Source organism: Blastomyces gilchristii (assembly GCF_000003855.2).
Source record: "Blastomyces gilchristii SLH14081 genomic scaffold supercont1.17, whole genome shotgun sequence".
In the NCBI taxonomy this organism is placed as follows: Eukaryota; Fungi; Ascomycota; class Eurotiomycetes; order Onygenales; family Ajellomycetaceae; genus Blastomyces; species Blastomyces gilchristii.
In genome coordinates, this window is record NW_003101666.1 from 1,393,010 (window position 1) to 1,418,815 (window position 25,806).

General features: G+C 41.0%; 4 protein-coding genes across 4 annotated transcripts; 3 read left to right on the plus strand and 1 right to left on the minus strand.

Annotated features, from left to right (window-relative positions):
* Positions 1 to 455: 455 nt before the first annotated feature.
* On the plus strand, positions 456 to 2,928 carry BDBG_07169 (bud emergence protein 1; the record flags this gene model as incomplete). Its single annotated transcript, XM_002622612.1, has 5 exons — positions 456 to 461; positions 642 to 737; positions 973 to 1,713; positions 1,863 to 2,616; positions 2,684 to 2,928. 5 exons carry the CDS (start codon positions 456 to 458, stop codon positions 2,926 to 2,928), a joined length of 1,842 nt encoding a protein of 613 aa, XP_002622658.1.
* Positions 2,929 to 4,635: 1,707 nt separating this feature from the next.
* Positions 4,636 to 7,660, plus strand: BDBG_07170 (mitochondrial ATPase). The gene is made up of 4 exons (XM_002622613.2): positions 4,636 to 5,720; positions 5,876 to 6,332; positions 6,400 to 6,916; positions 7,003 to 7,660. Exons 1-4 carry the CDS (start codon positions 5,294 to 5,296, stop codon positions 7,384 to 7,386), a joined length of 1,785 nt encoding a protein of 594 aa, XP_002622659.1. The 5' UTR covers positions 4,636 to 5,293; the 3' UTR covers positions 7,387 to 7,660.
* Positions 7,661 to 8,281: 621 nt separating this feature from the next.
* BDBG_07171 (uncharacterized protein) lies at positions 8,282 to 9,628 on the plus strand. Its single transcript, XM_031722965.1, has one exon. The coding sequence runs from the start codon at positions 8,972 to 8,974 to the stop codon at positions 9,281 to 9,283; it is 312 nt and encodes a 103-aa protein (XP_031580014.1). The 5' UTR covers positions 8,282 to 8,971; the 3' UTR covers positions 9,284 to 9,628.
* Positions 9,410 to 14,960, minus strand: BDBG_07172 (chitin synthase 2). Its single transcript, XM_031722966.1, has 6 exons — positions 14,730 to 14,960; positions 14,127 to 14,672; positions 11,818 to 13,595; positions 11,519 to 11,703; positions 11,264 to 11,430; positions 9,410 to 11,194 (listed from the first exon to the last, which is right to left on the minus strand). The coding sequence occupies exons 2-6, from the start codon at positions 14,396 to 14,398 to the stop codon at positions 10,246 to 10,248; spliced, it is 3,351 nt and encodes a 1,116-aa protein (XP_031580015.1). The 5' UTR covers positions 14,399 to 14,672; positions 14,730 to 14,960; the 3' UTR covers positions 9,410 to 10,245.
* Positions 14,961 to 25,806: the final 10,846 nt, after the last annotated feature.

Genomic DNA, 25,806 nt, shown 5'->3' on the forward strand with positions numbered 1-25,806 from the left:
AACGACTTTGCGCCTATAAGGAGATCGCTGGTTTTGCGCGCGACCAGCTGGGATCAATCGATCAATCAGACTGCGCCTTACAGTGTCAGGTCGACTATTCGTTCGTCGTATCTAGAATCTTCCTCTCTGACTCGCACCCTCTTTGATCGGGCCTCACCAGAGCAGCTGGATATTTCTATCTAACACAGCCGCAAGCAGCTTTTTGCTGTTCCCTGGCATTGTCATCCACTTTTTCCGCCCTTCCCCCCTGAAAATTACCATTGTTGCCGCACAAGGGACCAACATACTCCGTCGCCCGCTTCATTTACCCCCCTCCCTTCCACCCTCCCCTCCCCGTCAATAAACAGGAGCCATCCAGGTCAATCAAATAATAGTAGAACCTTGAAGCCACTCTTCTGCCTTGAAAAAACCCGGGAGCCAAGAGAGCCACTCTCCATCCTGGCTTGTCCGTCAAAATGAAGGTATGTCACTCGGAAAACCCCACTATTCCCACCCGACTTTTGCGACGTAAAATAAAATAACTGGAGGTCGATTTGCGCCGCGCCTCTTTGTCTTTGGCTTTTTTTGATCCCGTAATCGATTGTGGTTGGACTAACGACTTTCTGTTCTGGCTAACGTTAAAAATCTTTCTCCCCAAACAGGCTATCCGGCGCTCACTCAAGGGCGAAAAAGAACCGAAACCACAACATATCTCCATCACCCCAAAGTCTGCCATTGCTATTCTCCCACCAAAAAAGGTGAGCCATTTCTATTTTTATTTTCTTCCAGTTAAACATTGTCAAAAACTTTATGTCCTTAATTTTTTTTCCCCTCCCCCCCCAAAAATTAATCCTCATGTATCATTCCTATCTAGTTGTCGACTGCATTCCAACCAAACTCAAGAGACACAAGAATTATGCATGGTGTGGGCGCGAAATTAACAAACGCCACTAACATAAAACTAAAACTATTGGTGGTTATTCCAACATCTAGGTTATCAAAGCCCTTTATAACCACAGGCCCGAACCTGGCAATACGCAGGAGCTGGCTTTCAGCAAGGGTGATTTTTTCCATGTCATAAGCAGAGAAGACGACACCGACTGGTACGAGGCGTGCAACCCTCTAATCCCAAGCGCGCGGGGCCTCGTTCCTGTCTCATTTTTCGAGGTTATTGGCAAAAACGAGCGTAACAGTGGTGGGTCTGCGGGGAACCCCGAAGAATACAGTCAAGACCTGCACGACTCTGGATTTTCGGATCGCAGTCCACAACACTCCCGGTCAGACTCGACAAACACTACCAAGCAAGCCGCTCGCGCCAGGATGTCTGCCATTGGCAAGGGCTCTGGCGCCATGGTGTACGGCATTGTACAGTACGATTTCACCGCGGAACGCCCGGATGAACTCGATGCAAAGGCTGGCGAGGCCATTATCGTGATTGCCCAGTCCAATCCAGAGTGGTTCGTTGCGAAACCTATCGGTCGCCTGGGCGGCCCAGGCCTGATTCCCGTTTCGTTCATTGAGATTAGAGATATGACAACAGGCAAGGCCGTGGCAGACCCGCACGACGCTGTCAGAAAAGCTGGTGTCCCCCGCGTCGAGGAGTGGAAGAAGATGACGGCGGAATATAAAAACAGCTCTATCACCCTAGGGAAATTCGAGGGTGGAGCACAGGGTGCAGCAGCAACAGCGGCATCGGGAGACATTAGCAGAATGACCATAAATGGCAGCGATCCTGTAAGTTTTTACAATTGCATTCGAAGAAGCGGTGGAAAGCAGCAGATGTCAAGAACTTTTACATTAGTCGTGTACAGAGCATTGTGACTGACTGTTTTCATCCCTCTTCCGTGTGGGGGTAATGATAAATCTTAGTACCAACAACAGAGCCACAATTCGGGCGTATACTCACCGAACCAGCAACAATACCAGAACCAAGCATACCGACAATCTACCCAGAAGAGCCGCAGCAATCTCAAAATTTTTACCCCCCGGCCCTCGCGCCGGTTTCCGCATGCATCCCCCGATTCGACACCGATCACGATAAACACTGGTTTGTCATTAGGGCTAAAATGGAAGATGGACGGTATTGGGAATTGTCGAGATACTATCACGATTTCTACGACTTCCAGATTGCCCTCCTGAGAGAATTCGAGGAGGAGGCCGGCAACAAGGGGAAACCGCGGACTTTGCCATTTATGCCAGGCCCCGTCACGCATGTCACCGAAAAGATTTCTAGTGGCCGACGGCAGAACCTAGATGAATACATCAAGAAGCTATTGTCGATGCCCCCTCACATCTCCCGCTGCCAGCTCGTCCGCCAACTCTTCGCACCGCGCCCCGGCGATGTCGAAATCTTCCCGACCACCTCAGACGACTACAGACTCTCCGGCGGTTCGCAGCAATCCTCCGGCCACGTCCCTTCCCGATCAGAGTCAACCCATTCTACCTCCAGAGGCCATATAAACACGGGCAGCTACCCACCCGGCTCGATGGGACCTCCACCATCCTCACAACGCCAAGCGCAAGGGCACCCGCACCACCAGCAAGGACGCACGCCCTCGCAATCACAATCAAACGGCAACGGCAGCGTGAACCTCAGCCGCTCCGAGCTGCAAAACCAGATGATGAACCGGCAACAGAGTGCGATGACACAAACCTCGTCTTCCACAGAGTGCGATGACACAAACCTCGTCTTCCTCTACCACAGGCGCCGGCGCGATCAAGATCAAAGTCTTCTTCCAAGACGACCTTATCGCCATCCGCGTGCCTAGCGATATCAGCTACGCGCAGCTGCGTGAGAAGCTGAAGGACCGGCTGAAGCTGGGCGACGAGATTATGCTGCAGTATAAGGATGAGCCGAGTAATGGGTTTGCGGAGTTGTTGAGTGACCATGATTTGGATACCGCGCTACAGCGGAATGCGAAGCTTACGCTGTATGTTGGGCTTGCGTAGATGTGTTGGCACGAGGAGCAGTAGGAGTGTTTGGACGAGAATATATATTTTATATTTGTTTCTTTTCTTTTTTTCTTCTTCTTTTCTTCTTCTATTTTATGTTCTTTTCTTTTTCTTCTTCTTCTTTTTTTTTTTTTTTTTTTTTTTCTAGCACACGCCTGTGATCGTTTCTATGATCTGATCTTGCTGATTTGACGGCTTATTCCCCTTCTATTTCTCTTCTTTTCCAACTTCTTTTTTTGTTTTCTTCTTTTATTTAAACTTCTTTTTTTTATACTCTCTGACGGAAACGGAGCAACTAGCTGAGCTGCCGGAGACATCGTTGCTTGGATCTATTTCCCCCTCCAGTCCCTTTCTTCTTCCCTTTCTTCCTCTTCTTCCTCTTCCTCTTCCCCTTTTATATCCATTTTATATATCCTAAATATGACCCCTTCTTCCCATCTCTCTCCCTATATAATCCCCTCATCCTCCGACCTTTTTTCTTTTCCTTTTCTCTTTTTTAACTTATATCTACCTATCTATTTCCTTTGTTGTTCGCTCGCGCTATTTATATTTAACGTGGCCCCACTGAAAATACCAGGATATGTATCGGAAAAAATTGGGCCGGGACGGATGGATGGATGGATGGATGGACGGATGGATGTGCTCGATTGATATTGATCGATCGATTTGACTGAATGAATGTATTATGAGCCAGCCACGCCCTCCCTCCCCTTTGCGAAAAAAGGAAATGTGACATGATATGTTGTATGCCAGTTCGAGGGAAATTCAATCTCCGTTATATTATGGCTTTTTTTCTCACTTATTTCTTATTTCGGTTCCGCTTCATCCTTTTTCTTTGGTTTGCTCTTTTCAATCACTTTCACATCCACTGTTGGTGTGTGTGCGCAATGCTGTATTTTCTCTTTTTTCTGCATTTCTTTTATTCTCACCCCCCTTCCCCTTGTCTTTTTCAATATGTGTGCTACCCTCCTCTCTTATGATTTTTATTGTTTGATGGCCCCCTTTTGATGACCTTTTTTACCTGTGTTTTGTTATATCTAGCTTTGCTTTTTTTTGTCTGTTTGCTGAAACCTCTATAATATATTGTAAAATTGTGAAACTGAGCAAGCATCATTGATTGTCTCCTTTTTATTCACTGACTAACTAAAATCCTATCTAACTAGATGATGAGTTGGTAATGTTCAGTGACCTTGAATTTTGCTCGGTGGCGAGCTAGAAATGGCTTAAATATAATCCCTTCATACGATTTATATCGGGAGCCTTCGTGCAAAAGTAGGGGGCGAGGCACACAGTGACTGTATACTCTTCTGCCAACAAGTGTTGTGGAGTAGGAACTCTAGATGAGATAGTAGTGGCGATAGATTCTGCTCTCATATATCAGTTATCATGCAAAGATGAAAGGATCAGGGTTTGTTAATGTAATGTACATGTACACCCGGACTCCTGAAGAAAGAAACATTATCAACTTCACAGATGAGTGATGCAGAGCTTCTGAGTTGATCTTCAGAGGTCAATTGTGATAAGCTCAATGTTATATAACCCGGCTGAGATAGTTAGTAGAAACTGTAAATGGCTATCCTACTTTTCATCCATACTCTGACAGATATCTGGGCTTTCCTTATTGATACCACCATCCTTTTCTCATTGTTACTATCTCTATCTAATGATCATAGATCTGTATGTAGTTATGGGACAAGTTGTGTATCAACCTCGGTAATAATACTTCCCCACTAGCCGTAAGAAGACTAGCGTAGGTAACTAGTTTTCTTCTCGCCGCATTTCCCCCGAATCCCGTGACAATCTCGCCTTCAAGCAGATTCCGACATCTAAACCAACCTTCCATCTCAACCTCAAACAACCACTCTCTCGTCAATCCCTATTACACTGTTCTCATAGGCATCCATCTCGCTCTGAAATTAGCGACGTCTGCTCCGTCATTTACCTTATTCTGCCATTTTGCATAGCGCCGCGTGATACCAACTTTTTGCTTCAAGCCCGCCTCTGCCGATTCCCGGATCTGGTCCCCTCCCTCGTTCGATAACTACCTGCACCTTTTGACCGACCAGATTCCGCTCATTTGCGTGTGATTTACATAGCCATAGGGTTGCGTGTTCGATACCCCGGCGACGAGTTTATGAAATACAGAGTCCGTCCCGCATTTTAGAAAGTATCTATTCCTGATCGAATCTCACTAGAAGGGTTCCATTTTGCGTGTTATTCCTTTCGGTTCTTTTCTTAATGTCATTTTCGGAACGGTATACAGCATAGTATAAAAATCAGTGACGAGAGAAACGAAATACACACTTTAAAAGGAAAAGAGAGAGAGAGAGAGAGATACAACCGTTGCTGGAGGGGAACGAGAATGCGACCTCCACTGCGCTCCCGTCACCCTAGCCTGCTCCTCGCAGATGCGATCTTGTGCTCGCGCACTCGACTGCCAACGGTTGTCCGCGGGCAGTATGGTGGCATCATTTGTGCGGACTGCAGGAGGAGTATGACGGGTAGGCGGAGGGCCGGTTCTCCTTTGATGGTTACCCCGCCCCAGGCACGGCGATCTAGAATAGGATTGCCAAGGGATATCTCTCGGAGCGGTGGTCGACGACAGCAACAGCAGTATCAACAGCAGGTTAGAATGATCTCGAGCAGTCGGGCTGATGCTGCTGAGGTTGTAAATGGCGCGCCAAGCATGTCTGCTGCGGATGCGGGTAGACATCAGCTTTACGGGCCAATTCAGGAGTACGAGGCGCGCGTGCAGTCCGGGAGATTGAGGGATGATGCGCATCAGAGAGGTAATATATATATCTCTCTTTTCCTTTTGCTTCGCCCTCTTTAGTTATTGGATTCTTTATACCTGCCTTTTCCCTTTGCGTCTTATAGGTATAAACCAGAGGAGAGAATATTCATTAACGATTATCCTTTTTCTCCTGATTTTGTCGTCGAACAGATATCATCCAGCATCTCCAAGACCTTCACGAGATGCTCCGCTCCTACACTCCACCAACCGTAGTCCGCCCAACTATAGAGTTCCTCGAAAACCCAGACCCGAAACCCTCATTCTTCAACACACTATTTGGCCGCACTCCGCCTCCACCAGCCACAACGCAGATTCCCTCTAATCTGCCCAAGGGATTGTACATGCACGGCGACGTAGGGTGTGGCAAAACTATGTTGATGGACCTATTTTTCGACACGCTGCCGGAAAACGTCACCTCGCGGCAGCGCATCCACTTTCATAATTTCATGCAAGACGTGCATAAGCGCCTGCACGTTATGAAAATGAAACATGGAAATGAATTTGATGCGGTGCCGTTTGTTGCGGCCGATATTGCGGAAGGGGCGAGTGTACTGTGCTTCGATGAGTTTCAGTGTACAGATGTGGCGGATGCTATGATTTTGAGGAGGTAGGACATCTTTTTCATTTGCCACTTCCCTAGACCTCTATACACAAAGTACTAACTATTTAACCAGACTCCTTGACTCCCTCATGTCCCACGGCGTTGTTCTCGTCACAACCTCCAACCGCCACCCCGACGACCTATACAAAAACGGCATCCAACGAGAATCCTTCATCCCCTGCATCACCCTTCTAAAAACATCCCTAACAGTCCTGAATCTCGACTCTGCCACGGACTACCGCAAAATCCCGCGCCCACCGTCAGGCGTCTATCACCACCCGCTCGGCATGCCCGCCGATCATCACGCGGACAAATGGTTCGAATACCTAGGCGACTTTGCCAATGACCCACCACACCGCGCCGTGCATCAAGTGTGGGGGCGCGATATCGAGGTGCCGCTGGCAAGCGGCAAAGCTGCGCGATTTACGTTTGACCAGCTGATTGGGCGGGCAACGGGGGCGGCGGATTATCTTGAGCTGATGCGGAGTTATGAGGCATTTATTGTGACGGATGTACCTGGGATGACGATTCGGCAGAGGGATTTAGCAAGGCGTTTTATCACCTTCATCGATGCGGTTTATGAGAGTCGGGTGCGTCTATTATTATACCTGCCCTTCGTTTTAATAAATATTTGTGACTTCCTTGTTGTTGGCTGGCAGAACTAACATCGATACAGGCAAAACTCGTCCTCACCACCGCTGTCCCGCTATCCAATCTGTTCCTTTCTGACGCGGAACTTAAAGAATCTATTGCTGAAAATAACAAATCATCCGAAAACGGTACCAACAACCAGGATGAAGTGCCTGAAAATCTCTCAGACTCTATGCGGCATCTCATGGATGACCTGGGCATGTCCATGTCCGCGCTTAAATCCAGCTCCATCTTCAGTGGCGACGAGGAGCGCTTTGCCTTTGCGCGAGCGCTGTCGCGGCTCGCCGAGATGGAGGGGAAGGATTGGGTGGAGCGCGGGTTGGGGATTGGAATGGATACGAAGGCGGGGGAGGGGGATAAAGCGGCGTGGGATAAAGCGCGGAGTCGGTGGAGAGAGGATAGTTTGTGAGTTTTATTTTTTTTTCTTTATTAGGCTGGGAGGATGTATATAGAATATGTCTGTATGTATGTATGGCTTCCTATTCTTCTTATCCATGCATTTTTGGAGGGTGATATACCTAGAACGTTTATTGTTTTGTTTAGCTAGATACATATATATGTATATTTTCCGAATGGGGGTGAGTTTTTTATTCCGAGATTGATGATGATGACAACTAAAATGATACTCGAGAACTAATTTTCAAATAATTGAATGATAGGGGATTCCTATTTTATTATCATTCACATGATAATAAGAGATTCTCCGTTCGTTTCATCATTGATACCAGTTACCTTTTATTCCCTTTCTTATTTTCTTTTGGAAACCTTTCTCAGTTTCCTCTTTCGCTTTCCTTGTTCCCCTCTCCCTTGTGAAAGGTGAACAGGTCCTGCGTAACATATTGTCCTACCCAGCAATATGTATATATATATAAACCCGCACTATTCTTTCTGTCCATTTCTTTTTGACTTTTGCCATTTCCTCTCCTTTATCCCCCTCTCTTGATCCTCTGAACTCAGTCGCACCCGTTTTCTCCCAACCAAGCTCAGAATCGAATGGCAAAGTTGTTTCCGTGCCGATAACGCTCACAGCATCGCATCTATACTATAGGCCGAGAGTATAAACTAGGCAGTCGGCTCTAGTGTATGCATACATACCTTTTCTCCGGGAACCCCCTGACCGCGCCAGCATTTTCAGTTTTCATACTTTTCCTACCGCCAGAAATTTTCCATCCAGGATTTTCTTACCCAACCTTCACCTATATGTTTTTCCAACGCTCGCTAACTCTCGGTTAATATTGCGGCGAGGGAAACGAGGGAGTCTGACGTTGGAAATGCCGCTTTCCAATCCGTGTGACATTCAGATCATCATGAAGTGGAGCGGCAGTGCCCTCCGTCTACAAGGCCCACTTGTTTGCGAAAGACAACGGTTAACAAAGTTTGCTCTAGCTTATTGGCTTATTGAGAAAGATAGCGGGTAGCTCCTATAGCTCCTTACAGACGGGGCCCCAGCGAATGATATGCGACTGGGCATGAAGCCGCAGTACGTTTTGATATCCGGCTCAGACGTGAGGACGGTAATTTCCCTCTCGCTCGGAACCCTTCGTGAAGGGAAGTGTGGATGACTTCCGTGCTTGTGAATTCGATAGCTTCATATGCCCACGAGTATGAACTATAAAAGCCGCATTCTTCTTTGTATCCTCCGTTTGCTTTTCTTTTCTAGTTCAGCCTTCCACCTTGTTCCACACTCCCACCCACTATCATGCTACGGCATTCAAAACCAAACCTACAAACGTCGTCATAAAGGCTCCAAGAGAAACTCAAAGCTAACCTCAATCCACATCAACCTCTCTATACGGATCTACCACTACTTGCTATCTAGATATACCTCCCACTCCTCCGTTGGAATTTACACCTACATGCATACACCGAACTATAAAAAGCGCATTTAGTTCGATAGCTCAAACCATCTTACATCAACCCAAACGCTATCCACAAAACCCTCCTCGATTTACCTAGCCTTATTCCCATACCTACCTTCGACCCTACGGACCACCATGTGCCTCGTATATGCCGTCTACGCCGGCTGCGGCCATAAAATAGGCGGAGAGATTGAGCCCTGTCCCTACGCGCGATACCCCGACGCATGCGCAGAAGCTAAAACAGAAGACCGGAAAGTTGAAATTATGTGCACGCGATGTCGCAAGTATTATGGCTGTGACTATACAGAGCGACTGAAAGACCGGACACCGCCACCGAAGGCTGCGGAGTATAAGGAGATCGAACCCAAGGAAGCGGCGCCTAAGAAAGCTGAATCTAAGGAAGCTAAGAACAAGGAAGGCGAGGGCAAGGAGGCCAAGAGCAAGTGAGAACAGCTAGCCATGTGCAGGGCGCTCTGAGGGCCATCTACGGCGTTTATGAGAAGGGGATCCCTGCAGTATAAATTTGTGTCTATATGCGCGAAGGTTAGGAAGAGAATGTCTGGTATATGCTAGGGTAAAGTGATGAAACAGCCGATTTGGGATATGATGTGCTTTTATTTGCTTCGATTTCCTGCAACATCTTATTTAGTGTATGTAGTCCTAGTATACCAGTCTATCCTTGAAGTAATACTTTGCTTTGAAGAACGGAACTGAGAAGAACTAAACTGGGAAGTTCCGACAAAGCCCTCCCTACCTACTAACTGTTCAAAATTTGACTTTCGCATTTGTTGCATCAAAAATGGCACTCTTCTTTATTATGCCGAGCTTTAATTGTAGCAGACAGCCCTACCACATATAAGTAATCATCATCTTCATTCTCAACCTATCCAAAGCAAGCAAATTTAACAAGCAGAGAATCAAATTCCCGAAAAGGTAGGTATCTGTGAAAGCAGAGAGATGAACACGTAAAGATGAACAAACTGTTACTCTTTTAAAAAAAGAAATCAAAAAACTAACCACCAAACAAAAGAGAGAAATAATCAAATGAATCCATTCCAAACCCAGAGAGTATATACTAATTACAGCGCAACCAACCATGAAAGAAACCATAAAAGTTACAAAGCCAAACAAAAAGGAGTCAGTAGAGAATAAGCATTCCATCAACGTATACCTACATAACCATGAACAAGAAGATCATCTATCATTAACTATAAACATTTCACCACGAAAACCCAAGGCGGGGAGGGGGGTCATTATCGAAATAATCAGGGGCAAGAAAAGAAAAAAAAAAAAAAAAAAAAGAGAGGAAAACATATACATGAAAAAGACAAGAAATCATCCACTAACCTTTTCAGAGCAAATGGAAACGAAGAAAGCAGGGGGAAAATTAAGAAAAAATCTCAAGACCCTCATCTCCAAAATCTCAACTTTCCCGCCGTCCTCTTCACCGTCCATCCCGCCTCACTCGCCCAATCACTAAGCGTCTCCCCTACACTCCTCCCCGCAGACGTCCGCCCAACAGAGCTTCCCGCCCCGCTAGACCCCGCACCAGCACTACTAGCCCCAGCGCCCAAAAACCCACCACCATACCCATACCCCGTCCCCCCCGCCGCCTCGAACTTCATCTTCCCCTCCATGACTTGATGAACAAGATTCAACATGGCAAACGCCCCGGACCCCAGCGCCCGGAATAGCGCGAGGCCCGCAACACTCCACAGCACAAAGGCCAAGTACCCGTTGTTCCCTGCCGATTTCTCCGTGAAGGACTCCGACACCGCCATGGCCAGGATCGCGTTCGCGACAACCCATACCGACACCATGTACGTGCGCACGGCGCGGTAGTAGTCTTCCTGCATCTGCGCCTCTGAGAGCTCGGGCGGGGCCACCTCGAGCCGGTCGCGTAGGTTCCGTAGCGCCTCGTCGTAGCCGCTGTCGATGTCCAGTTGCTCCGAGGGCATTTCCAGCTCGACAGTGGAGGAGCCCGTGGTGCGCGCGGCGCCGAGGTCGGTGTGGATCATGTTATCGCCCTTGGTGCCCCACGTGACGTCGTGGGTGTTGCAGAAGGCATAGACCTGCAAGGTGCAGATGTAGCTAGGGAGTAGGGCGAAGTATTGCGCTGACGAGGTGAACATGTGCCAGGGATCGAGGTAGAGGAAGGACATGAAGAAATATAGGCCGACGGTTGAGAGGGTCGAGACGATGATGTTGGTGAAGGTATTGTTGCCCAGCTTCAGCCGTTCTTCGAGAGGTTGGTCACTGAGCTTTAATTGGGTCACCACCATATACAGAGCGGAAAAGACCGTGTACATCATTATTATACAATAGACAACCATGCCGGTCATGAACATCTTCTTGGCTCTGAAAGTATTGTTAGCTGCGTGGCTGAAGGCTCAGGAGGAAAGCAGGGAGCAGCTGTAAGTCTCATACCCTTGGGGTCGATTACCCATCGACAAGATGAACTGCAGGCAAATAAGAAGTACACAGGCATATCGCAATATTACAAATATGTACTTTCCGATATTATGCCCGAACGGGTCATTGGTAGGGTCCGATAATGCACCAGCAATGAAGTAAAAAGTGAGATAGAAATTTGCCTATAGGTCAAATAGGAGGTGAACCAATTAGTTATAGTCCGTTGGTACGTAGCGAGAAGAAGTATCCCGCACTTGGTGACCAACTTACCAAAGAAAAGAAAGTAAACGCTAAAGAAACAAACTGATACACAAATTCGATATGTAATAGGATTTTCCTCGGAATTGTATGGTCTGTCCGCCAAATTTGCCGGAAATGAATAAGCGAATACACTGCCGCGAAGAAGGCGCCATTGAGCCATCGTCGTCGTTGGGAGATGAACTCAGGCACAGAATCTACACAAAAGATTATGAGCTAAAATGTAGAGAACACCGTTGGTGCCAACGATCGGATAGGGAAAAAACAGGAAGAAAAAGAAAAGAAAAAGAAAAAGAAAAGGGGCAACATACCCGGAACGTCAGTCTCCCCAACTGCACTTTTCACAAACTTCAAAACCCATTTTTCCTCACGTTTAGCCACCAACTCCCAACACAGAATCCGATCCTCCGCAAGGTACATGTTGGCAGTAAACACATCCGCGTTCTTCCCGTGAAGCATCTCCCCCTTGAAATACTGACTCAACGGCCCATGGCCCGTACTATCATTCTGTAGGGCATGGTACCGGTACGCGCTCAACGCACCGGGTAGCACGGTAATATATCCAAAAACTGACTCGAGCGGTTTATCTAGGATATTCGACATTTTATATTCGAAATTCTGCGAGGCAACCAGCGGGTTAAACAAGCCCAGCCACCCTTTACCCTTGCCAGCTTTAATCTCCCCAGCAGCGCCCGCGACATTTGAGTCTTGATCAAACGCTTTCCAGAGATGGTATAGAGCAGTGGGCGCCGGCTTCGTCCCAACGTCAAGAAGAATGCAGACGTTGGGGGTCAAGGCGCGCCCGAAAGCGTTGAAGAACCATCTGTGCGAATTCAGTTTCTTCTCATTGCGCTCCTTCAGACAGAAGATGATTTGGCAGGGCATTATCCCCTTCTCTGCACCTTTGAATTTAAGATCCGGGTCTAGGGAGACCTGAGTGGTGTATTCATAAACGTGTGCATTGACTGGCTTCTGGTTGACGATGTTCTTGGCGATCCCATCCTGATAGACGCCCATGGCTGCAAGAGCATTCAATGTGCGCGGGTGTACTTTTTGTCTACCATCAGCAATGATGCACACCACAATCTTCTGCCAACCATCTTTACCCCAGGTTCGCGATTTTGTTCTGGAACAAAAATGGGTGATATTTCGCATGATACCGTGCATAGTACGGGTGAAGTGGATTTCATTTTCATTGTACATGGTCACGCAGACGAATAATTCCGTTTCACGTATCGTGCTGCCGATGTTTTGTCGTAGCTTATACCCCCTAACAGTAAAATCATCCGGATCGCAGGTGACAGCCGTGTATCTCATATGTGTGAATTCGCGGTCATCGCGACGGGGAAGGAAGCTGTGTAAGATTGTGGGGATTTTACACTCCAAGATCAACTCTCCGTTGATAAGCCGGACTTCCTTCTTCGTCATTTGCGCCTTGCGCACTCCTCTCCGCTCCTGACGTCCAGCTGGCGCAGGGCCATAATGAACATTCAGATTTGCCTCCTCATCCTCATCATCGTCCAAGTCAACCTTACTCATTACGTCTTTTTCATCCGTAACAATAGTGGAGTCGGTGACATAGGAATCAAATGACTGAACACTTGCACGAGTATCGTTTCTCTGATTTATCGATCTCCCTCCACCACCAAAAGGATCGTCCACATCATCGTCACCACCTCCGTCGGCAATATCAATACTTCTATCACCACTAGTTGACGCCGGAACCCCAGTGAACAACGGGGCTGGTGGCAGTGGCCGTCGCGGGCTGCCGCCATACCTCGAACTGGGAGTTCCTGGTCTAGGGCTTCCATTGATATCTGGGGGTTCATAATTTACACTGGATACACTCGGGGGAGCTTTTTGTCGCGACCACTCCGAACCTCGCGACGGAGTCCAGGGCCGTGTTGGGGAACCTGATCGAGGAGGAAGATGGAGGCCGTCCACCACCACAGAGTCTAACGGCAACATACTGGGCGCTTGGCCAAGGCTTGACGACGGGCGGGAGGGAGGGAGGGATGAGGTGGAGGCAGATTGTTGATGAAGTGGATGATATCGCTGCGGCGACTGCCGAACCATAGATATAGGGCTTCTAATGTGTATATTGTCAGTTAAAATATCCGATTTGGATTGTTCACTGCTAGGAAATTGCTGGGCCTTTAGTTGCTTTTCAAGGGATGATAGTGTAATCGATTTGGTAAGCCCATCTACGCGCTTGGGTAACAAATGGGCTGGGGGTTTAGGGGAGGCAAGACGGAGCGGCTCGGGAACCATATCTGAAACCCGAGGTTTTCTGCGACATATAGTCTTCGTTCGTCCCAGGCCACCCTGGATCGGACTCCGTTCTTGCTCAAGAGACTTGTCCTTCCAGGTGACGCGCAACTGTTTCTTGCATGTAGGGGGAATTGTTGGTAGGTCTAACGCCTCACCAGCAGGCGCCATTGAGAGGTGACTGAGACGAGGGGCTGGGCCTGATGGAAGAATTCCCTTATCTTGGGTTGGCTGAACGCTATCTTCGGTGCTTTTTCCTTTTACCATGGCGGAGCGTGGGAATCCCTTCGCTGAAGTAGAAGTTGGGATACAGATATTGAAAGCAGGAGAATCGTCCCGCAAAGTTACATACTGTTGACGCGAAAGCGGATTTTCGCGCTTTCTAAATCTTCTTGCGCTCCCCAGATCAGATGCGTCATTTCCACCGTTGCCTAAATTGCTCTCGCCGGACGGCAAAAGTCTCATGGACGCGGCATTGCCTCGTACAATCGTGGGAGTTGATGTTGTCATATTATCGCCGCTAGCATCGATAACAGAGGGTTCGCCGGGGTAGGCATATGATGGGGGGTCTTCATCGTACATCGGGGGCGCGGGCCGGTCGTGGGGGGATGTGAACGTATCCATTGTTGACAATCTAGACCTGTGTCGCCGTAATTGCCCGGCGTTTTCCAGGCGGGGGGGAAGGTTTCTAGTTATATAGGGTATTCAAAATTCTGCCACCAGACACTGAAGCATGCGGTTTTAAGCAGACAAGATGTTATGAACGTTTTGTATACTATATTCTCACGTCGCGCAATTTGGTGACGAGTGATTTTGTGGAATGGGGCGGTGATAGGTAGGTATCCAGGCAACGCAAAGGCGCAACGATGGAGTCGTTCGTCGCAGCGAAATGCAGCTGCTGCGGAAAGTTAGTTTTGATCGTTTCGACTTAGAAACAAGGGAGGCATGATGGTACCAGAAGCTGGCCACGCCTAATGCGTCAATCGCATCAGCCGCTGGCGGGGGAGTAAATCAAGCTTTTGCCCGTGATGTATATAACTCGGAGTAGTAGCGAGTAAGAAATTGGGTTACAAATATCAGAAGAAGTCACGCTCCCAAAAGAATGTGCCAGTGGTGTATAACAAAAAGGTGTGCAGCTAAAAGAATAACCGCATAGATAAGACGGCAGAGCGTGGTGCCAGGGACGGACGGTGGGATGAGTTAAGATAGAGGAGAACGGACGAGAGCAGCGATGTCACGTGTTTTTGTTTGTAAATTCGTGGTTGCTGTGACAACGGCGCTAGTGCGGCTGACTAACAAGCGCTTTGTTCCTGTAGCGGCCCCACCTCGGGGGGTTGCCACAGCGATCGCCTCGCCTGCCCCTGCTAACTAATGACAATTCTGACGTCATCTTGGCGCGATCAGGATCCAACTGCCGGCGCGATGTGGGATGGAACCATGGTAGCGGTAGTTAACTATTTATTATTATTGGACGTTTCAGGCTCAGAGCCGGAGCCAGCCGCCCTGAGTAATGTTCTTTTGAACTGATTGATCTGTTGCGATGGACATATCATATGTAGTTAACTATCAAACCAAAAACCTCCTCTCTCCCCTTAATCCCCGGCCAATAATCAATCAACACCTGCCTGCACCGCCCACACGGACTCATAACCAGCTCCGCGCACGGCCCGCCCGTGAAGTGGAGACGTTGTCGCCGGCGCTGACGACGGCGTGGTCGTCTTGGGGTGGGAGGAGGGCTAGGAGGGCGTTGGCGGCGATGAGGGGGGGGGTTGGGGGGCCATTTTCGTCTTTGTATTTTTTTTATTTTTTTTTTCCTTTATTTATGTCTCTGATGGGAGTGCGGAGTGGTTATGTGGTTGGTGGTTTTGTTCCGTGCTGCCTTCAGATGTTCAGAGACCGCAGGGCTGAAGCCTGGGTGCAGGGGGGCGTCAGTCTCTGTATCGAGCAGTAACTAAATAGCAACTCACGCGTAGCGTATACCGAATATTTCTTATGCAACATCAATGATGGTAAGAAGTTAACTGTAAACAGCTATCTATGAAATAACCTCACTATGAGAATAAATAATTCTTAATTGGGGTTTTTTTTAAGCGCGTGTACATGTACTAACTACTCAGAAACACATAGATACACATATACAAAGTAACGTGACTCACCACCCTCTTGGAGGATAACGTTGTTGTGTTGTAATCTAACTACGCGAGTTACACTAAATGGATAGGTTGGGGTGGCACGTGACTAGGGTAGGTGTAGTAATCACCAACACCCCCCCTTGCTACACCGTGGCCTATAATAAGCCGCCACCCGGGGCCTCCCCCATCCTCAAATCTTTCAAAAATGCAATAATAATTAATTACATGAATCAGATCCTGATTTCCTCATTAGGAAAGACATCTGTACAGCAATAACTGTAAAAATCAAGAAATACATATAAAATCCATTGATCCGCTGTATCATCATTACCATTCAATCATTCCTTCTTCTCAATTTTCTGAATACCAACCCTCTTGACAAATTCTTCAAATGCAGGCTTCATCAGTGACTTGGTGAGCTCATCAGCTATATTCACTGTAGAATCAACATGTTCCATCATGATTTCCTCTTTTTCAATCAAATTGTGAAGAATATGATATCTAATCTTGATATAGTGTGATCTTCATGTTAAGAATTCTCTCTTTGCTAGATTAATTGCTCTCTTATTATCAACTTATAGATGTGAGTATATTTTCACTTTTTCATCATTCATCAACCTGATGTCATATAATATATTATTCAATCAGATTATCTCATAAGCTATCTTACTAGCTGTAATATATTTAGCTTCTGTGATTGATTTGATAATAGATATCTGTCTCTGTAACTGCTATGAGATCAGTGACTCATTAATCAATATAATATAATCAGTAGTCAATTTGTATTGAGAATTCATCTCTGCTCAGTTCAAATCACAGTATATCACAGAACTCAGATTCTTATCACTGATCTTCTTTCTGTATAATATGTCATGATTTTTCATCTTCTTGATATAATGTAGAATATGCTTCAACACTGCTCAACATACTTTGTATGAATATGAGTTAAAATACAAGAGATAGTTAACTGTGAATACTAGATCTGATCAGCTGCTTGAGACTAAATACTACAATAATCTCAATTCTTGATAATATCTTATAGCTGTAAAGTCATCATTCAATTCATCATTTTTATCAGATAAAAACTTCAGTTATATATCTATCATCATTGAGATCTCTGCAGGATTCATCTTATTTATACTGAAATCTTCAAGAATTTTCTCAATATAATAACTCTGTGTAACTGCTAAATCATTATTTCTCTGATATTTAATCTTCATTTCAAGATATAACTTAATCTCTTCAATATTCTTTATCTTAAATCTCTTTATAATCTCTCTTAATACTCAGTCTAATTGCTGTTCTTGAGATTCTGTCATCTGATAATCATCAATATGCAATATTAGATAGATCTTATAAACAGAGTGATATAGAAATTCATTATTATAAGATAATATCTTGAATCTTAATATAATAAGATGTTCTGTTACTAGAAAATATTATATTCTCACAGCTTGCTTTATTTTATATAGACTCTGATAAAGTAGTCTTATCAAGCTCTCTCTATTATACTTAATATCTGTGAATAGTTATATATAGATCATCTCATTCTGTGATAGTATATCATTCAAAAACATAGATATATAGTCAATTGATTTAATCTTTCATTCTTTGACAGTTAATATAGTAAATAGACTATATAATATAGGCTCTGATATCACTGCAGTGTACAATCTCATATAATAAATACTCTGCTATTGTAAGAACTCTCTAATCACTTAGTAAGCTCTAAAGTGAATAATTTCTCTCTTATTATTGAATTTCTGATCATATATTTATTTATCTGTAAGAATATTCATTTCTGAGATCTTTTCAATAATAATATATATCTTCTTCTATTCAAATATCTTAATCTTCTTTTTCATTGTCTCATGTTAATAGTCTCAGTCTGAGCTTCTCTTGACTTTCATTAGTGTAGTTAATCAGTCTGTCAGAATACTTAGAACAGAATCATTCTTATTAACAGAGTCTTTGAACTCTTCATTCATGATAAGCTGTATCTTATTATTTAGAAGATAGATTGAATTAATTGCACTCTCTAAGTTCTTATTAACAATTATCTTCAAAATATCTGACTTTTTCTTCACTAGATGTTATAGTAAGTAGTGCTGTTATTTCTCTCTGATATTCAGAATATTCAATTCATTAGATAATTCATTGAATTCTCTCACTGTATTTACAGATGTATTTGCACTCATGTCAAGAGCTTTATTAAATATGATATCTCATGCAATCTTAAGATGATATGTAACAGAATCTCACACATGATATTGATGTAATTCTTGATATTTAATCAGCTGTCATTTCTTGTTATCAGTTCTATCTGTAAGCTTATTCAATACTTTCAAATTCTTCTTATAAATCTTACACTCTCATCTCTGTATTTAATGAACAGAAGATTGCATCTCAGTTTATACTTTAAAAGATATAAGTGATATTTCTTTCTTACATTCAAATATCTTTATTGATATTGAGAATGTATTAATTATCATAATCACAGCTTACATTGCTTTACTTCAAAGTTCTCTTTCTAATTCACTATTAAATAGTAGACTTTATATCTTTTCTATAACTATTTGATTCACATGTTTCACTGAGTTATTTAATTATGATATATCAGATGTAGTTATTTCATATATTTTTTCTTTACTCTGATAGTAGATCTTAAGTTCTTGACTTTTAAACTCTTCTTCATCATCTCAGTGTAGAGTTTCAACTTAATATTATATAGTTATCTTAATATCTGTAATAAAGTTTATTAATCTTACAGTAGATTCTTTCTTTCTTATTATAAGAATTACTCATCTATAACAGATTATATTATCTGTTATACTCAATCAGTAGCTTACACTCTCTCTAGTGAAAGTGTTATTTCTATTGAAAAGTGTTTTTTCACTCTCTGTCAGATTGATGAAGAATCTCATTATCAGCTTGATAGCTTATATTATAGATATGAAGATTAAATATGTCATTTTTATCTGAATACAGACTTTGCAGAATAATAAAGCTTATTAGTTAATAATTCTCATCTCTAGATATAAATCTACTATCATTTTTACAATATTTATAGAATTTAGATATTTTAGCTTTTAATATCATTACATTATTGTAAGTTCTATAATCTTTGTATCATTTCTTTCAGATAGTGCTAATATTATGTTATCTTTCATTCATAATATATTCACAGGTTCAAAATCATCATTGAGTATAGCAAATCAGATCAAGTCTCTGTATATAACTGATCTTTTCATCTTATAGATATCATTCTCATTTAATCTTGCTGTAAATGAGAATATATAATTGAGAGATATAATTAACATAGTATGATTATTCTCATATATCAACTGCTTATAGGTATAACTCTGATGTATAAGCTTACTCATACTTATGAGATTGACTTCTAACTTCAGAACATAGTGAATATTATTTAACAGCATATCTGTCTCTTTCACTGAAATCTTCATATCTTCTATAGCTGCAGCAGAGATCATCATTCTGTCTGTTATTTTCAATATTACTTTCACCTTCTGAGGTTTTATTATGACAAGATCTCTATGAGATGTGATATGAGTGCCTGATTCAGAGTCTAGAATTCAGATATCTTTTTCTATCTAGTCACTTGCATAGGTCTTTTTCTTGATGTAAAATACTTACTTCATAACATTGTGAACAGAAGCAGCATCTGTATTCTTCACATTCTTATCTTTATTCTTGTTTCTATTTGTATTGAAGTTTGAAGAATGTTTCTCAGAGTATTTCTTTCAACAGTCAGTCTGAATATGATTAATCTTTTGACAATGATAGCAGGTTCTCACATTATTATCTCTATATTCAGGTTTGAATTCAGTGTTCTTATTCTTGTTATTGTCTTTATTCTTGTCTTTCTTATCCTTATCTTGCACATTGTTGATAGAATTTCTAGATATATCAGTATTTACTTCATTTGCAGCAGAGAGCTGTAAAAGAATATCACAGTACAGGCTTATAAAATCATTCTCTAAGAGTTGAGTATTATCTTTGTCAATTTGATTCATTCAATTTCTTATGAATGAGACTCAATCTCTGTTGACTTCTGTAAGTAATCTATTGAAAAACATGACATCTTCAATCTTATATTTCAGACAGATATAATCAGTTCTGATAATAATTAATTATTCAATGAAAGCTCTGTCAGATTCTTTACTATTATTATTATTCTTCAATTATAGATGTATGCAGTCAGAGACTATGACATCTACCTGAGAACTTTTAGTTCTCAGGGTTTTTCCTATATCTGTAAAGTTAACTATTATACATTCATCAATTTCAGATATGCAAAATCAGAAAATTCCAGCCCAGAATACAAAAACCATTTACAAATTGCAGTGTTTTAACATCTTCTGATACTTTGAAACCATTTGACAATATCATGACAAAGGAAAAGAGAACACAGTCTTAAAGATAGACACATTAAATAGATAGATAGAAAGAAATTGAAAGGAAAAGATAAAGTAAAGAAAGACTGTAACAAAACAAATTATTAAAAGATAGTATATAGCTGTTTTAACAGACTATATCTGATTGATTTCCTCCTCTTCATATTCAGATAATTCTGAATTTAGTCATTTTCTTGTAGCTGCTTGAGTTTCTGATAGAAAGTCTATTAAGTATTTAATTCCTGTCTCAGTTGAGAATAAGAATCTCATATTTAATTGATTTAGATCATACTTCTCTTTCAATCTGGCTCTGAGACTATTGTATAATGCACAGTGCATTACAATATGCTCAGAATTCTCATTTATATTGCAGAATGAGCATTCTATTGAGTCAAATCTATCATCAAATCTTTGTATATAAGATTTGAAATAGCCATGTCCTAGTTTCAGCTGTATTATAGATGAGAATATTTTCTTTTTACATTTAATTGAACAAGATTTCCACTTGGGTTTTGTTTCAAATCTTGAATAATGTATACTCTTCTTTTGTTTCTGCCAGCTTTCATTCCACTTGTCTAAACAAGATTCTTTTATTTTTCTCTTTATAAAAGACCAGGACACAATTTTTTGAATAGATCTGCTTAATTCTGCACCCTTTTTTGCAGCTGAATCAGCCAATTCATTGTCATGAATATTCATATGAGCAGGAACTCAGTGTAGATGAATTATCAGCTTTGATATTCTTCTCTTTTGAATTTTCAAAACAGAGTTTAAGATCAGTTCAAGATTCATTTGATCATTATGAATCTGACTATTTCTAAGTCTTTTTAAAGCAGCTTGACTATCAGAGAATATCCATGCCTCTTTCAAACAATTTCCTCTTTTATGAGATTTTATTTCAATGAGTTTGAAAGCTTTCACTATTGCAAATAGTTCAGCATCAAAGACTTCAGATTCACAGCCTAGATTTCAGAAATCTGAGATAAAATTGATATTATCTTCAGTATAAGCAATGCCTGTGTCTAATCTATTCAAATTCTCATTTTTTGAGCCATCTGAATAAATCAGAATAGAGTCTTTTATATTGATTGTAGAGATTCTCTTCAAATGCTGTTCATATTCTTTCTCTTTTGATAGTTCACTTATTTGTAAGTCTATAAGAGATTCAAGCTTTTCTCTCCAGAGAGATAACTTCTCATGATCAACTTTTTCAACATTTAAAGAAGAGAATTGATTTTTAATCAGAGAGTATAGTCTGTACAGTTGAGAAGACATTTTCTTTGAAGAATTATTTTCATTCCAATCAAGAAATCTATTCCAATCCAGTTCATTTCCAGAGTTAATTAATAGAAATGAAGAAGAGACTCTTTCTCTGATTATATGATTTAAGCTCATCTTTACAACTCTCAGAGCATAGTTCATACAGGCCTTTTCAAATCTAATAGCAGAAGAAGGAATTGAAGCTTCAATTTCCATTGCTTTAATAGAAGATGATTTGAATGCTTCCAGAATTCTTCTCAAGGCTCTGTTTTGCAGACTTTGAAAGAGTTCAGTGAAATTCCCTTGATTATTCCACCAAACTTGAACTCCATAATCAGCTACTGATGTAATACAGGCTATATATAACTGTCTCATAGCCTGGAAGGATAAACCTCTCTCTGTATTTGATAGTCTGATTATGTTGTTCAATAGTCTTTCTGCCTTGACAGTTCTTTGTTGAATGTGATATTTAAAATTCAACTTGGAGTTTAACCATACTTCTAACCATTTGACATTTATACTGGGTTTAATCTCTCTATTTAAAAGAGTTAGAGATAGTTCTTTCTCATTGAATCTAGGAAAGAAATGAATTAACTCAGTTTTATCCATATCAAATTGAATTTGATTGATATCTGCTCTAACAAAGATTTCCTTTGCAGCTTCTTCAATCACTTTCAAATTCTCTTTGATAGTTTTTGAGCTGTAGATTAGACCAATATCATTCACATAACTCAGAGATCACACTATTCTCATATTTCTATTTTTGAATAGATATGCAGTGTATATTGCAAATAAAATGAGTGAGATTGAAGATCCCTGTGATACTCCTATTTTTATCTCAGTCTTGTCTTGTTTCATTCCATCAAAGAAGAGTTGTATAATTCTTTTAGACATAAAACAGTTAACTCATTTTATTAGAGAAAGTGGCAGTTTTAATATCTTCAATGTCTGAATTAACTTTGACTTTGAAACATGATCAAATGCTTCTTTTATATCAATAAAAACTGCAGTTGAGACCAGACCCTCATGCTTTGCTATTTGAATATCATGAACAACTGAGAGAACAGTGTTAATTGCAGAACACTGTTTTCTACCTCTCATTTGTTCACTGAATAAAAGAGAATCACTTATAGAGCTTATAAAAGATAGTTGAGTAGCTATTATCTTTTCTAAAACCTTTCCTAGACAGTTCAATAGAGATATTACTCTATATGACTTAGAAATTGAAGTTTTTCTATTAGGTTTTACAAGAATCACTCCAGTGGCTTCTCTTCAGCATTCAGAATGATATCCATTTTTCAAGAGATTGAAAAAGAGCTCAAAATATTCATTCTTTAAGTAGGAGTATGTATTTTGAATAATCAAGTGATTAATTGAATCAGGCCCTGCAGCAGTCTTAACTGAACTTGAGAAGATAGCTGATTCTAGTTCATCTTGAGTAAGATCAGGTCATTCCCAGTCATTTTCATCAATATAGTTGAGACATGACATATTCTCTTCCTCTGAATCTGAATCTGATGAGTTTTGAAAGAGAGTTCTCATAAAAGCTTGATATTTTTCCTCAAAAGAGTTTGCTGTATATAATTCATTCTGAAACTCATATTCTAAGATTGGAAGTTTTGCTACACTTCTTGTTTTAGTATAGTTAAAAGCTTTAAAAACTTCTTTTCCTTGTGCTTCTTCAAGAAATTTATTCCAGCAGTCTGTTTTAGTTTTTTTAATATCTGAAAAATATTCATTTCTGACAGCTTTAAACTCTTTATCAGAAATTATATCATTCTTTCAATCTCTTCTAGCAGTAGCCAATTGTTTCCTTTTAGATGTGATATTCTCATTTCATCAAGGTTTTGAATACTCAGAAGACTTTCTCTTTGAAATATTATCTTTAACACTTGCTAGAATAATAGATGTAATGAGCTTCACTCTATTCTCAAGCATTTCATTTGAGATATCTTGACCAGGGTTTCAATACAGCTCACTCTGCCTTTCAGATTTTAACAGTTTTATACTTTCTTCAACTGCCTTTCAGTCAGCTTTTTCAAAGTTAAACTGATTAGAGAGAAGAGGATTTTCACTCATTTGTTCCTCACTCAGTTCAATATCAAATTGAATAATCTCATGATCTGATCCTGATGTCTCATTTGAATCAATAAACCAGTTTACAAGTCTTTTTTCTATTAGATTTTGTGACATGAAGGTTAGATCTATAATAGATTTCTATTTCATATCTTTTCTAAAGAATGTTTGTTGATCAGACTTGTTAACTAAATCTATTGAATGCTCAAAGGTCCATTCAATCAGATTATCAGCTCTTACTGCTCTTTTGCATTCTGAATTTCATCAGGGATGATGTGCATTGAAATCTCCTGCAATTATAGAGTTTCTTGATGAAGTTATGTTCAGAAATCCTCTATTAATTGTCCAGGTGTTATTATTTTTCTTCAATGACTTTTCATTATAGATATTTATGAGCTGTATAGTGTCAAACTCATTCTCTTTATCTATAATATCACCCACCAGAATATCAGGGTCAGACATGATATCAAATCTTAGATTAAATTGATATCTTGATCTCTTTCTTTCATAGATCACTACTCTTGACTTTATCTCAGACTTTTGAGGTAAAAAGCAGTAGTAGCTTGAATGAGAAATGACATATTTTTGCTCAGCATCAAAATTCGGCTTCTGAAGCAGTACAAAATCAACTTTTTATTCAAATGCAATTTGAAGACAAGAATAAATGCAATTTGAGTTTCTATCCACATTATTTTGAATAAATGTGATTTTTGAAGAGTTTTTAAACTTTTTTTGTTGTTTTTGTTGTATATTCATACTAAAAGAGAGTAGAGTAGAATCTAATCACTATCATCAGATAGTAGATTATAACTGTTCTGAAAAGTAGAAATCTCAACTGCTTGCATTATATCTAGTTTATCACCAGAGTCATTTCTCAATTCTCTAATCTTAACAGGAGTTTGAGGATTCAAATTCTGTTTACATTTAGCTGGAGAATTGGAGTTTGAAGATTTAGATAGTTGAGAGTTTCTTCTTTTTGAGCTTGCAGTTGTGAGTTTACTGGCTTGACTATTCTCTTCAGTTCTAGATTTACTTTGAGCTTCATCTTTTCTCCAGTTCTTTTGAGTTCTTGGAGCAAATATACATTCTTTTGAGCTAGATGCATGTTTTTCTTTGCAATTAGAGCATTTAAGCAGAGTATGTTGACATATTTCATCTCTTTTTGAGCATGTTTCACATTTATGCTCACTAGTTTTGTGATCTCTGACACAGAATGCACATTTTGAGTCTCTGAAACAGAAGATTGCAAAGTGTCCATATCTTTGACAGTTTAAACACTGTGTTTGAGCTTTGAGATTCATTCTTGAGTCTTTGTATTCATGAACTCTTATTTTCAAATCTGCTACTCTTACTTCAGAGATCTTTGACTGTTCAATTGTTTTTATATATACTAGAATAGAGGCATTTCTTCTGCTTTGTCTGAACTCAATTGAATTTAGTCATACAGGCTCTTTTCTTAGTTAAATAGAGTTATATTCTTCTAATTCATTTTTGAGAAGTAGTATTTCTTCTTCACAGTCAAAAATTTCAACTGAAATATTATAAAGAATGAATTTATCTCACTTTTCATCTCTCTCAGATAGAATTATTATATTTAATAAAGATTCTACTGCTGATTTTCAGAGATTCTCAATCTGAATAAGAAATTCTGCACTGAATTCAGACATTGTGATCAGAATAATGAAGTTTTTAAAGAAGAATGACTTAATTAAAGCTATAACTGATTTTTGAACTTTAATATCAGTTATTAGCTGAGAAAAGAACTGCTGATTGATTTCATTTCTAATTCTGAAAATAAGGTTTGAGTTTAGCTTATTTCTCTGTAATATATCCTGATTTGAGACTTTGAGAATAAGTCTTCTATTTCTGGAGATTTGAAGATTTTTCTCTTTTTACATTTTTTTCTTCACTCTTCTATCACTAGAAGTATGAGCAGTATTCTTCTCAGTTTTCTCAGAATTTTGAGCAGGTTTTGAGATAGCAGATTTAGAGATAGCAGATTTAGAGGCAGCAGATTCAGCTGCTTGAGTATATATTTTCTTCTGATTTAAAGAAGAAGAAGAAGAAGAAGTAGAAAAGAAAGAAGAGTAAACTGAAGAGTCAGTGATTATATTAGAAATTTTCAAAGTTTTTTGAACTGTGTTTGAAA

Bases quoted from the DNA above. Each gene is read 5' to 3' on its own strand.
- BDBG_07170 (XM_002622613.2), top strand. From the start codon at position 5,294: ATGCGACCTCCACTGCGCTCCCGTCACCCTAGCCTGCTCCTCGCAGAT. The intron at 5,721-5,875 runs GTAATATATATA...GTCGTCGAACAG, and splicing joins GGATGATGCGCATCAGAGAG to ATATCATCCAGCATCTCCAA. The intron at 6,333-6,399 runs GTAGGACATCTT...CTATTTAACCAG, and splicing joins GATGCTATGATTTTGAGGAG to ACTCCTTGACTCCCTCATGT.
- BDBG_07171 (XM_031722965.1), top strand. From the start codon at position 8,972: ATGTGCCTCGTATATGCCGTCTACGCCGGCTGCGGCCATAAAATAGGC.
- BDBG_07172 (XM_031722966.1), bottom strand. From the start codon at position 14,398: ATGGATACGTTCACATCCCCCCACGACCGGCCCGCGCCCCCGATGTAC. The intron at 13,596-14,126 runs GTATGTAACTTT...TATACACATTAG, and splicing joins AATCCGCTTTCGCGTCAACA to AAGCCCTATATCTATGGTTC. The intron at 11,431-11,518 runs GTAAGTTGGTCA...TTTGACCTATAG, and splicing joins CGTTTACTTTCTTTTCTTTG to GCAAATTTCTATCTCACTTT.